Here is a 14,089-nt window from a genome sequence, read left to right as displayed (position 1 = left end):
ATTATTATTATTATTATTATTATTATTATTTTTACGATCAGATTTGCTTCTATCGTTGTTCAAAGTTAAGATATATGACCAATGGGTCCCATTAACTAAATTTGATTCACATTTCATTTCTGTGTTTGTCTATAGAATGATGTTAAAGTGAAATGACAAAAGAAAGTTACGTTCAAGTTGTAAATTCAGAGGAAAATTATTAAAATGTTATTAAAAGTTGCCAGGGGAGGTCACAGACCTTGGTGAATCGTTCTCCTTAGGGCTTCGAATAACTACTTTTTGGAACTTCCTCTTCAAAGCCAATTCTATCAAATCTGAGGTGTGGGTCTCTGACATGCGCCTTGGTCTTTTCAGTGGGGTTCCACCAGGGGAACGTTTAAATGGCGTACTCTTCAGCTCCGAACGACAACGCTCTCTGATACTTCTAAGGAGTTCTTCGTTTGAATGATTGCGTGGGGTACCTAAGGTAGCCGTTTTAGTTGCTACCCTCCTTTGTTCATTTTCAGAGACCTTTGGCTGTGGAACCACATTTAAGGTGCGTGACGTCAAAACTGGTGGTGGAGGAGGAGGTGGTGGGATGGGCATCTGCACCAGCTTTGGTGTAGCAATAGAATCTACAGTTTGAGTGTTGACTAATTTATCAGCTTCGTTGTTTTGCTCTACTTTGAGGTCTATCTTGTTTCTCTGACAGTACCTTCCAATCTGATTGTACATCTTTGTCAGGTTTCGCTTCAGAATAACCTCGTTGGGTTTATCAAAGCTGAAAGTCCTGAGTGATTCCAGAAGATGAAACAGTTCCTTCATTTGCATCCTCTTCGCTTCCTCGTTCTCCTGTTTTTCAAAGAATATTTCAAGTTATGTTCACTTTTCATGAGAAAAAGATTTTTAGTAACAAGCATTACTAAAATTCCCCTGATTGTGTCCCTTACTAAGTGTTGTATGTTCAAGGTGAAATTATATTACGATAATTGTGTGGCAAACTTCATCCGCTATTAATATTTCACTTCCCCTTGTTGATTTTTTTTTCTGAATTTTTGCAAAGAAATGAGAGCTCTTGCCCTCCAACAGTATTACTTGAAATGTATTCTAGGACTTTTCAGCATGTGCGAGTTGAGTTTTTCTGGGTCATGCCCGTCTGAGAGGTTCTTCTCTAGATAGTGGGGTTTGACCCTCTCATACATGAAAAACCAATATTTGATATCTTGGTTGACTTTATAGATTTTTGACATTGCACTGTTCAGAGCCAAGCTTTTGACTCTGTTTGAGTTTTAGTAACATTTTACATGCTTAAATTTCATTGGTTGTTTCCCTTATTTGAACAGCACATGTGCTTTGCTTGATAACTTCACACTGTCATAAAATGGTTATTGTTAGAAATCATATTTTATTTAAGTCTATTGTTCTTAATATATAGCCTGGCACATTGACAAAAGCTTCACCATCACCATCATCATCGCCATCATCATCACCATCATCATCATCATCATCATCATTATCATAATCTTTAATTATCCTTGGATTTTAGAGTAGCTTGGTGTAGCCTAGTATCTCCAAGTGCTTAGTCCCTTCCAACCATGATATACCACAGACCACAACCTTGGGAACTCCATGCCATACTCTCTGTCTCTCTGTGGGTTCTTTTACCCCCCCCCCCCCCGCCCCCCACAGGGTTATGAACTTGAAGGGTGGTCAGACGAGATGACTGGAGAGTCTAAAGACAGGACTTTCTCCTTGGTTATTTATGTAAAGCCCCCTAAATTAGTGTTGGTTAGGCTGGAGGTTTGATCTCTAAACCTGCCACACAGTAGTCAGATGCTCAACTAAGGGGGTATTTACATGAGGCGGGGACGAGCTCAGACCGGCATGAGCTTGTATCAGCTTCCATACATTTCTTTTTATGCATTTACATGAGACCGGCCTGACAATGAACTCACACTGGTTTGACTTTGTCTTGGTTGCTGGACCAAGACAAGAAATAATATCGTCATACCGGTCTCATGTTAATCACAACAAATCTCAGACCAGGTCCAGAAATTTCAAGCTTGTATGCTTTTGGGTCAGCCATATATTTATTTGGAAAAAACAAAATATCTTTTCATCCCGGTTTCGTGTAAACAGCTGCAAAAATTTCATACCGGTACAAGTTCGTCCGGGTCTCATGTAAATATCCCCTTACTAAGCCAGATTGACGTGACTGCTTATTTTGGTGATAAACAATTATTGCCGCACCTCTTCTAGTTGCTGTCGAAAGTTGATGTCCTTTTCTTTAACCAAGGCAAACCATTCTTTCTCTAGAACACAACGTTCATCAGCTGAAGAGAAATTTTAGATACGTAGGTTTCACATCATCGTCACATCATCGTCACATCTATTCCATATTTTAGTGTCACTCCTATGGGTTTAGACGATTAATACATGTAACGTTCCAGGTTATTATTTGCTTCTCAAGAAATTACCTGCTAACATCGAAAGCCTGAGATTGTCTTTGCAACTTATTGCATCGTTGTGTTTTTTACTAATTCGTTTACTTATGCTAATTTTTCCTTGTGTGTTTACTAGCAAAGATTAATTCATAGTGCATGCTCTCTTTTGTTACAAATTATTAGATCTGGTGCGTAAACTCTTTTTGACCCATGGGTTTTCGTTTACACTCCTCCACATTCTTTTCTAACCCTGTTGTTGTATTAATATTGTTATTGTTCTTTGTATTTATTTACATTTGTAAGTTAGCATGTGGAAATAAAACTTTAAACTTGTCTGTTGGCCGATTTCTATAAATTCGATCTTCTGATAAATTTGTAAAGTAAAACCTCAAATGATATCGGGCATTTCATAATTGGCCATTTAATCTTAGTCTGGAACCATTTAAAAGTTTTATAGGCCTAGCACTAGTTAAGCTTAGGGACCCAACCCCGAGGATTCCTACTTTCCGACCTTTTCTGTTAATTTCCTTTCACATTTTATTTATTAATCGGTCAGTGTAAAACGCAGACTGCAGACTAAGGGGTAAAATGCAGACTGAGGTTATCCGTAATTGTTGAAAAAGGCCTTAGAAATACTAACTTTAGGCCTAAAACAATATTTAGGCTTAACTGTTAGCATTTGTAATGGGTTTGGGCGTTTTCAACAGTTATAAATTATAACCTCAGTCTGCATTTTACCCCCGTTCTGCAATCTGCGTTTTACACTGCAGACCGATTTACTATAATACAATTTCGGCAAGAATACTTAGTATTCGGTGCCGTTTTTGAAAAAAAAAAGAAAAGATTGCTATTGCCCGGAGTTGCTTTGAATTAAAGATAAATCTTACCTAAATCTTGAGTTTGATCGTAAAGTCTTCGAATCTCGGCGCTCCTTCGTTCGAGAATATCGTTTCTTGTTTGGAGATCCCGAGTTGTCTCGAGCTCTGCCTGCCAAGAATAACTCGATCCTGAAAATAATTACATAAGCTTGCACTTCAATTGAACATGATTCACCGCTTTTGTTCTCTTTCGCTCATACCTTTCTCCAGGGAGTTATTTCCGTACAAATTTGAAGCGAATTGAATATTTGAAGCGTCCATATTGGAATGTATTTTGAATTTCCCGGTTCTTGATTCTGATTGGTTGTTCGATATATTTGGTCCCAATCCACGCGGGCATTTGTGCAAGATCACCAGTCATATAAGACAAATTGTAAATAGCCAGTTTGTTTGCCTCCTGCCAGTTGGAATAATTTTGAATTGCTATTCTGTTCATTTCAGTTTCCCTGAAAAGCCACTATAAGGGAGTACCTAGTCAAAGGGGCACAGTCATGTTAAATAATTTTACTGTTTTTAGGTAAAAACTGGGTAAAAATCTAAATTAGTACTGTAACTCACACGTACAACATTCCTAACAACTCACTGAGGTGATACAAAATATAACATGGCACAAAGAGCTATTTGTATTTTACTTTTGGCGACTTTCAGAGGACAACGTCTCCAAACTTGAAAAAACAGGCCAAGTTTCAATCCATTTCCATCCCCTTTTGTGTTTTGAATTTTGACTAAAATAGCGTGACACTGCTCCTTTACCTAGTTTATTTCTTTGGATGTATCTTAACGCTTTGACGCCTAAACTGGCCAGACTTAGTATTTTACTCTGTCTAATGACAGAGTATTTTACTCTAACGCCAGATGATTTTACTCGTCAATGGGGAACCCCTAGGAGTCGACAGGTTAATCACTCAGTGAAAAACTCCATTAAACCTGTCACCCCATTGATGAGTAACAATCTGAAGTAAGACAGAGTAAAATCTTAAAGTCACTTTTAGGAAGGAAAAGGTTAAGGAAGGACGAAAGGGTTTTCCACAAGTAACGGGACTGGAAAAGGATAACCCTGCCCATCCTAAAAGTGCCACCAATAGATTTTAATCTCTCAAACTGGATGAATTAACTGGTCAATGGGGAGCCCTTTTGACCGAAGAGAACAAAAAAAATGAGATCCATTAAAAATCTATGGGCCCCCCAAACCTTCAATCAACATAGTTTTAGGTTAGTGGGTCTTCCTGGATTAGCAAAACAATAGCCCGCCACCTACCTGTTGAACCTGCCTGTAATGTAAGGGGTAAGAAGGCAACCACAGTTTTTGGTCTCTCTACAAGTTTGGAAACATTGTTTACTGTTACCATTTCATGCCACTAAGGAACGAGGCTAGGAAGTTGCAGGTAACATTGTTGATAAGGGGTAGAACAGTTATCCGGTTTACTTGGTTGAGAATTGGACTACCCTGTGGGAGTTCACATGTTTAAACCCTGGATGGACCAAAACATAGCAACACTGCTGCCTAAGAAAATTTTACCGGAGCACTTCGGGCTTCCAACATTTAAGGTTTGTAGCCCGAGTCATTTTTTCAAGAGCCCAGTACTAATCAATTAAAAGTGAGGATGAATCACCTTGTGATAAGTTAGGTGCCCATTTGGGCTACTTGTTCAGAAATTTAGTCGCCCACACTCGCAAGTAAGGCGCCCCAGGCTACTGGGTGACCATTAGACAGCAGCCTTGCATAGGGTCTTAGAATAACTGAGGAGAAGGTGCTGCTTTTGCAAATGGTTTGACTTCCAAATCTTCTTGGATAAGGACTATAAACCATAGAGCCCATCTCCCAACCCTTGCTGTTAATAATATGAGACATTAAACAACCCACACACTGTTCACAAAGACAACAGGATGGAATCCCCAATGTTGTGGCTGTCCTTTGTGTGGTATATTACTGACCTAGGGGGACCAGCCTAAATGGTTCATATTATGTTCCCATCTAGTCCTTCCCAACTGTGCAACTGCATCGCAAAATGGATTAAATTAAAAGTTAATTAAATTAGAACTTCCTCTCATTTTGACCCCAAAATTCCAGATCATTTTTTTCACAGAGGAGAGCGAGTGCTTACAGGTCTCTGTTTTCTGAGAATTGTACGCAAAAGGAGACAAGAAAGATCTTCAAAGTTCATGCGTGACATCTCACAAGCTACAAATGAAGGCCTTGCTCGAATGCTAGGCTTGATGCTGACAAGTGTGCATCTTAAAGATCATTGAGACACATTCTTAAAGTAAACTAACACCCATGCATTATATTTTGTAGAACAAAAAGGAAGCAACTTCAACTTTCTACATCATCTAACCAACCAAAGTACATTATAATCGAAAAAAGTTCAGGCTGATGCGAGAAAGATAAATCCGGATTCAAATAGGTACCATAGAACGCCATTCTCATAGTTATTGTTTATAAGGCAATTGGTTACTAAGTATCCTTAAAACCACAGCTTTAATCAATTGTTCTTCGGAGGGACCCATTCTTCGATCTTTGGAAGAGTTGTGCTATAAGGAACGTATTCCATTTTGGATCCGGTTTTGTTCGTTTCGTGTGATTGAATAAACTTTCGTGGCTCTGGAGGAACTGTCGTTGGAGGATCATCCGTAATGTAATGAAGCCAGCGGTGCCATTCAGCTGGAACTTGGCTAGCATCAAACGTATAACGGTCTACGTAGGGATACCAGACAAATCTATGACGTGAGAAGAAGTAGCTTCTGTTTTCATAGTACTTGTTTCCGTATTTATCCGTACCCACAAGACTTCCAAACTGTACGTAGCTCTCCCTTAACATTCTCTTCCACGCGGCCCCCCAGCCTCCGACTGATTTGATGCCATTTAGCCCCTGACGAATCGCTTCCACGATGAACGACATACTGGCAGCATCAACAAGCCAAAGATGGCCGACAAAGGAGGCAATATTCAAACCTCGTTTTAGGATTGAGGTTATTTCTTGTTCTGCAGGGCTATCGGACAGCGGTGATCCGTTGCAAATCAATGGTGGACAAACGAACGTCACGAACGTCAAGATTTCGTGGAGTTATTACAAATTTTCGTAGTTTTGTGGCTTCCAACGTGAGGAAACGCTTCAAAAATGGTGCGTATGATACTCATTACAATCCACTCCTGTTTCCTGTAATAGACTTATTTCTAGCCTAGTATCAATTAAGCTCACGTTGCAAATTGGGCTCAATGTTCTGCTTCCATTTCCCACTGAAAACAAAAATTTGCTATTTGGCGTTGTGAACGATCATGTGTTCTCCTTTATCTTTGTCCTCTCCAGGCACGAAACGCAGAGAAAGCCATGTAAGTTCAATAAATCCCATTTTTCTAGTGATCATTTTACCAGTTTGTTTAACGTTTTATTATTTTGTTTGGTCTACACGTTTTGGTTTGACAGATCTTGATCACACAGTAATTCCTGCAAATTTCTAGCCAAATTTACTTTCGTTAAATCGACTCGACTAAAGTGACAATTTAAAAACCCCTTTAATTTGATGTTCCAAATAACATAGGGAAGGTATCGATGACGTCACCTATTGATATTAATTTGCCAACCAGGGGCCGGTGGCTCAAAGCCTGGTTGCTAACTGTTGGTTAAGAGGTATCAAAACCAATAGGTTTCCATGGTATTTAATGCTGGTTAGCGCTAACCATGCTTCAAGCAACCTGGGCCAGAGCCTTATTGGATGCCGAAACAAAGGGTTCTTTTCTTTGGTGGTTACACGTACATACATATTTATTAATCCTTTGAGTGAGAGACACTATACAGGATGCTATAAGGTCAAACGGGTCCGACGGGAGTACATTTAAAGGCTACATAAAGAGCCTGACATATAAAGCTTATTGGAAAATACTTAGGTTGACTATCATCATCGTCCTTGCAAAATACTTAAATAAATTAATGGAGTTCCTACTGCACAGACAGCATCCCTAGGCAGGCTGTTCTAGAGGGGAATTACCCTTGGAAAAAAAGAAATTTTACTTGTATGCATTTGAATTTGCAAATATCAGTGCAAACTTATAAGGATGATTTGCACGAGTTCTAGAATAATTATGAAGACTGAACTGAATTTGGAAGAGGTATGAGGACTAGGTTGTGAACAACTTTATACATCAGAGTTACTGAGTCTACGTATCTACATTTTTCTAAACTATCCCAGCCCATTGAGTGTGTCATACCTGTCACACTAGAATAACTAGAATAATCAGAAGAAACAAACCTACATGTAGCAGCGGCACATTGAATTGATTTTATGGATGCTTTGTGCTGCTTTTCAAAAGGAGACCAACTAATGAATTATAGGCCTTCTCTTTAACATAAGTGCTGCAGCTAGCTAAATTTCTGTGTGAAAGGCCTAGAATCTTTGAGGCTTTAGATTTGACCTCTCTACATGTAACTGGTGTATCCCATTGCAAATCATCTTTTATAAAGATACCCAGATACTTATGGCATGATACTATCCCTAGGGGTTCATTTGACATCTGATAGCCAATGGTGAATTCTGAGTTGGATCTAGTTATAGACATAACATTGCATTTATCAAAATTAAGGCTCATTTGCCAGGTTTTGGCCCAGTCAGTATTAGAGTCAATGTCATTTTGAAAGATGACTTCATCCTGGGAGCTCCAGATTTCACGATACATTACAGTGTCATCAGCAAACAGTTCTTGGAATTTAAGTTACACACAATGTCATTTATAATTATAAGTGATGAACAAAAAGGGGCCAAGCATTGTGCCTTGGGGAACACCAGATATGACATCAGCCCAAGCTGATTTTTCACCATTTACTTCGACACGTTGAGAGCGGCCAAGAAGGAATGATTTAATCCATTCCAAGGTCCTATTTCAGGCACCAAAGTAATGGAGCTTATGCCGTAACCTCTAATGAGGGACACTATCAAAGGCTCTTGAAAAATCAAGCAGAAGGACATTTGGTTGGCAAATTTGAATATCAAAAGAAATTTAATGTCAATGTTTGTAAACAGATACGGTGTACATGAATCTTCCCTATGGTTTGGTGAAACATTTAAGATATGTATCTCATCCACTTCTTAATTTAGATAGCACATGTGATAATGATGGCATTGAATCATCAAAACATCAGGCTAAAACCTAGATATCGATATCACTTATTTTTATCCTTAAATAACTTGCTGTTATTATATGTACCGTATGTAGCAGACTGCAAATATTTTTGCGCCAGTCGAATGTGTCATCATCAAGTGAAAGGTCTGCAGCAAGGGTGAAAATAAAGAGTGGGAAGAGAGTGCCTCTCTCCAGTCTCACTCTTCATTTTCACCCTTGCTCCAGACCTTTGATTTGTTGATGACACATTTGACCAGGGCAAAATTACGGCTGGTTTGCAGCGTACATGTACGTCTGTAATATTGCACATTTTTATACATGCAACTCCATCCTTAGAAAGCTCAGTGTGGTAAAAAAAAACTGTGGCCAAAAAAAAATTAGTTTCCAGAACTGACTCGTAGATAAAGCAGCCGACTGATATTGTGGTCAGTGGCAACCTGAAAGAAAAGAACTCCTACATGTACTGTAAGAAAAATAAAGCACCAGACTGTCAAACCTAGGGTCACTCTCCAGAGTTCACCAACGAACGGAGTGTATGACAAAGTCAGATAAAGAATGATGCCACCACATCTAACACCTGGTGCAGGGAATAAGTGATGCTACATAGGATAATAATTTGTTGGTAGTTTATAGACATCCCTTTGCCAACTGTTACTTTGCAATGATTATTGTCAAGTGAAGCTATGATCCTCGCAGTTCTGAACGCAGTTTTAACAATTGCGTAGAGAAGCCTAAAAAATCCAGGACTTCAATGGGGCTTTAACTCATTATCTTGCAATACCGGTGCGACGCTCTAACCAGCTGGGCTATGAAGCCACTGACGTTGGGAGCTGGTCATGTGTGGGTTCCAAAGATATGAAATCAAGCTTCACTTGATTTCAAATCCACAGTTCAGTACATGATTCCTTTCATATATCATTTCATTAGTTGAATCATTCATCACAGAAACATTGGAACCCGCAAATGACCAGCTCCCAATGTCAGTGGCTTTAAAGCTCAGTTGGTTAGAGCATCACACCGGTATCGCGAGGTCACAGGTTCGAGCCCTGTTGAAGTCCTGGATTTTTCAGGCTTCTTTACACAATTGCTAAAAGTGTGTTGATAACTGCAAGGATCATAGGTTCACTTGGTTCATATCTGCAGTTTAAGATATGATTCCTTTCATATATCATTTCATTCAATGGTCGTTGTGTTGTCAGGACCATGCTTGCACGCTGGTATGATCTGCAAAGAAAGGAAGCTGGTAAAGGAATCAAGGTAAACTCACATATGAGTTGATAATAATATGCTTTACAGTTACTTTTAAATTATGCAAGAGTATCGCTGTGTGTCCGAAAATGCCCTTGATTAGATGCACATGCATTTCAATAAAGGTCGCAAAGTGTCACCTTGGAATGATCTTCCCAATGAATCATCATCATCATCAAACCAATTTTGATCTGGGTTTATCCCCGTAAATGGGGGTGGCCAGATTTACCCCACTTTAGCAGCAATCTTTCTAACTCCCACTCTCCATCTCGCTTTTTTCTCGCTATTTCTCCATTCCCCACTTTTAAAGAGACCATCAAACAGCACCTCATTGCAAGTTTTTATTCAGGTTATATACACACTTTGCCAAGGTTTTCATTATTCGTTTATTTTTGTAATAACTTTACCTTACCTCTATCCGTCCAGAGGGTGAGATTTAGGGTACCTTATACATTGACCCTATTCCGGAATAAGACTAAATAGTGTGATGATTTAAAAAAGTAAATCTGGTGTTTTGAAGCAACAAGGATAACAAAGATATCGTTAAAATGGCATTTTAGTAGGTGTTTGACAATTTTAATGTGAGTTGCCATAAAAACAAAGGATTTCCAAGTACTATTCCTATTCCGCGATATGGTCAATCGAACACACCCTTAAGGAGTTTACTCTGTCTATAAATGCCAGATGATTTTACTCGCCAATGGAGACCACTTCTGGAGGTGAATGGGTCAACACTGTCTACAGTGTAGCTCCGCTCAAAAACCATGTCTCCTTTAATGTTGTGTGTATATTATTTTAATTTTACCATTCTTTGTAAATGCCAGTCAAAAAGTCCCTCATGGAACTGTCATTAATGTAGATAAAGATAAAGATGAAGATGAAGATTTCGGGTTAATAATTATAAATGACTGTTGGAATGTGCATTCAGCAAAATTTGCACCCCTCCACTGAAGGATCTTTGGTGTTGTCCCTCCCATCCCTCCAAAAAAATAGAATGTAGGTCTGAACTTTTTTTTGTTTCTAAAGTATTGCTTTTGCCACCTTCTTGCTCAGGAAATCCCCATGGAGGTACTTTGTGAGGGTATGGATTTTTTCTGGTATTACTTAATTTAACATTATTTTGCTTCTTATGCTATCAGGAAAGACGACCCTTCCTTGCAACTGAATGTGATAATTTACAAGAAGCTGAGAAATGGAGGCATCAGGTTTGTCATCTTTTCCCATTCATTAAGTCTATAACTTAACTCCTTTGAATAGCCATTTTAATTTTAAGACTTCACGAAATAGGGTCTGTCATCATAATCATTATTAGTAACAGCATTAGCTTCTTCATCATCATCATCATCATTCTGAGCTTTTTATTTTTCTGGAAAACTATGTTTATCTAAAAATTAATGTCTTACATGTAGACTGCAAAGCAAGCCTCAAGGGTCCTCTGGAAAGCAAAATTGTCCCGGGAATTGACTCCAGACCCTGAGAGGTTTTGCATGCATGCATAACAACACTTGCTTCCACCCACCTATCCCCGGGCCACCTGAAAAGGCTTTACACTTCTTAAACGACTTTTCTCTTCACAGATTATAAGAGAAGTTGCCAAAAAAGTTGCACAGATTCAAAATGGTAAGTTAACTCTTTAACTCTGTCCCTGTTTTAACAACCCCCACATCCACTAAAAGTATGTATGGGGGGGGGGGGGGGGAGGGGGTGGTTCAGGAGTCACTGGGTTAATAAACAGCCTCTACATCCCCTCAAAAACTATGTCCTCCTTAACCCATTGACTCTTAGAAGTGACACTTAAGGACGTTCGTGCCCATTGCTACTGCGCATCTTTTCGCACATGTCACGCACACGTCATGCATTGTAGACCACGCAGGTAAACACGATGCTAAAGGTGCAAAAATTTTCCACAAGAATGGAACATGAAAGTATGTGGCATCATGGGATAGCTGTGGACCCAGGTCTTCTCGGAAGTGTCACGCAATGGTGTGACAGTGCGAATAGACAATCGCTTTGAGAACTTCGCAGCGATTTTACTCTCTTGAATGCTCGGTGACCCCCATTTTTCTTTCCGTAGATCACTTCCTTTCTTGATTTTGTCCATTTTAACAAAAAACAAAAAAAATCTGTACGTGAGAAGTTACAAATATTTGGCCTTTTATGCTCTCGTGCGACCGAAGTTTTCTAATATGTAACGTTTTTCAAGGTCTATTTCACCTCAGAAAAAGACATCAGTTGCAAAGGTTAATTTAGTTATATTAGTTATGTTGAACTGAGTACGTTTACCTGATCAAAATTTCACTCATGTAGCTTTTTTATTGCTGACAGTTGTAAGCTAAGATCGTCTTAAAGTAACGCAATCTTCTAAAAATGCACCTCATGATCTCGAAAACGAGCACGGTGACCCCCCATTTTTTTTGCCTTTTTGGCAAAAGTAGATCATTACCTTTCTGCGTGGCAAGTTTAAAAAAAATCTGTACGTGGGAACGTTTTGGGCGCGAACGTCCTTAATAGAATTTACTCTGTCTAACGCCAAACGATTTTAGTCATCAATGGCGGGGGGGGGAGGGGGTATTTCAGGAGTCACTGGGTTAATGAACAGCCTCTACATCCCCTCAAAAACTATGTCCGCTTTAACCTATTGACTCTTAGAAGTGAGACTTAATCGATTTTACTTTGTCTAATGCGAAACGATTAAATTTTTCCTCATCAGTGGGGGCAGCTTTGTGTGACAAATTTCCGTCGTTTTGTTTTGTTGTTTGCAAGGACTTTATAAAAAAGTTGGTTCAACGATATCAAACTCGGTTCGATGGCTGAAGAGCAAACACACTGTCTTATAACTACTAGACTGTCGAGATAGCCACTCCAAACAGACATAAATCCGTAGATAAAACATTGACATAATGTTTATAGTTGCAGTTTCATCCACTTTAGGTCTAATTTCAGACAAAAGGCTTGGTTACTAAGAATGGCATCGACCATCAAAAATGGCAACAACCGTTTACAAAATTGAAATTAGCATACATGTCAGTGGATTAATATATTATTGAAATGTTCTTGTAACAAATCCAACTCTATATTATTCTGAAATGATCTACTTGACTCTTTCAGCTGGCCTTGGGGAATTCAGAATTCGAGATCTCAATGATGAAATTAATAAACTTCTGCGAGAAAAGCGACATTGGGAAGATCGAATTAAAGAACTAGGAGGTCCAGACTATGGGGTAAGTGTAAGAATGCTGCTTTTTTTTTTAACATTAATTTGCTTCAAACGTTCATGCAGGCATATGTGTTTGTTTCATTCATGATCCTTAAACAAAACTTATTAATTTATTAATTTCCAGAAAATTGGGCCAAAGATGTTGGACCACGAAGGGAAAGAGGTTCCTGGTAACAGAGGATACAAGTATGGGATCAGAAATAAAAAGACCTTGTCAGTGGCAGATCCAGGGGAGGTCCCCTCCCCTCCCCGCCTTTTTAGGGAGCTTACGAAACGAGGGAGACGACGGCTACGAGGACTTCATTTAAAAATACAAGTTCGCACTATTCGTATCACTACGAAACTATTTCATGTCGTTTCGCGTTAAAAATTTGTAGTAACTGTCGAGGAATTAAACTGGCATGATTGGGTTGGAAGCGTAGAAAGAGAACTGAAAATTCCTCGCCATGTGCTAACGTCCTCCACAGAACCTCGAATTTGGTCATTTTATGTCATCATTTAGGAGATAACGGCAACAAAATGTACCAAAATGTAAAACTCACGTGCAGAGCGTGCAGAGCCATTGTTTTTGCTCACAAAACCTATTGTTTTGTAGCGTCATCGTTGCTGTCGGCGTCGTTGTTTCGTAAGCTCTCTATTTTTGGACCAAAGCCACCAAAACTGTGAAGGCAAAAAACAAAATGTTTGAGAGCCCCCTCCCCCCACATCTCCGCCTCCACCCCCCGCAAGAGTTTATGATCTAAATCCACTTTCCCAATCGAACAGAGCCTATATGGTGAATCAAGAGGCTGTGGCAGTTATTGCTTATCTATTGGAAGCAGTTATTGTTCCCTGCTAGTAGAGGTCTCTTTTCTTTTTGCATTCGCTGGGCTCGCGAGGTACGGGAAAAGAGACCTCTGCCATGGGTCGAAACTCACTTTGATCCAACGGCCGTCTACAACTTTGTACGGCACTCTTCAAACCACATGTCCCATGATATGTTTCATGATTGTGGCTTGAACCCGCTGTTTCCGCTGTTGTTAATTGAGTCCACACAACATGAAGTATCACGTGAGGATTTAGTTGCTAAGTAACCGCCGCGCATGCTGAACACAGTGAGTTTCGACCCATGGCAGAGGTCTGTTTTCCCGTACTCATCAGCACAGCGAACACAAAGGAAAAGATACCTCTCCTAACAGGGAACAATTTGTATCTCACGGTGACTTGT

At 39.5% G+C, this 14,089-nt stretch overlaps 2 protein-coding genes across 2 annotated transcripts in view; one reads left to right on the top strand and one right to left on the bottom strand.

Moving 5' to 3' along the window:
* Positions 1-63: 63 nt before the first annotated feature.
* On the bottom strand, positions 64-3,604 carry LOC138009493 (mitochondrial fission regulator 2-like). The gene is made up of 4 exons (XM_068856527.1): positions 3,502-3,604; positions 3,311-3,430; positions 2,230-2,312; positions 64-831 (listed from the first exon to the last, which is right to left on the bottom strand). Exons 1-4 carry the CDS (start codon positions 3,560-3,562, stop codon positions 211-213), a joined length of 885 nt encoding a protein of 294 aa, XP_068712628.1. The 5' UTR covers positions 3,563-3,604; the 3' UTR covers positions 64-210.
* Positions 3,605-6,308: 2,704 nt separating this feature from the next.
* Positions 6,309-14,089, top strand: part of LOC138009494 (pre-mRNA-splicing factor ISY1 homolog) — an 18,531-nt gene continuing 10,750 nt past the window's right edge. Inside the window, exons 1-7 of the mRNA XM_068856528.1 lie at positions 6,309-6,423; positions 6,610-6,632; positions 9,617-9,674; positions 10,805-10,870; positions 11,243-11,285; positions 12,774-12,886; positions 13,007-13,068. Coding sequence (XP_068712629.1) covers positions 6,421-6,423; positions 6,610-6,632; positions 9,617-9,674; positions 10,805-10,870; positions 11,243-11,285; positions 12,774-12,886; positions 13,007-13,068 — 368 coding nt within the window. The 5' untranslated portion in view covers positions 6,309-6,420. The remainder of the gene's footprint in view (positions 6,424-6,609; positions 6,633-9,616; positions 9,675-10,804; positions 10,871-11,242; positions 11,286-12,773; positions 12,887-13,006; positions 13,069-14,089) is intronic.

The sequence above is a fragment of the Montipora foliosa genome, chromosome 7 (genome assembly GCF_036669935.1).
Source record: "Montipora foliosa isolate CH-2021 chromosome 7, ASM3666993v2, whole genome shotgun sequence".
In the NCBI taxonomy this organism is placed as follows: Eukaryota; Metazoa; Cnidaria; class Anthozoa; order Scleractinia; family Acroporidae; genus Montipora; species Montipora foliosa.
The sequence above is the reverse complement of the archived record's forward strand: the minus strand, read 5'-3'. Positions and strand labels throughout refer to the sequence as shown.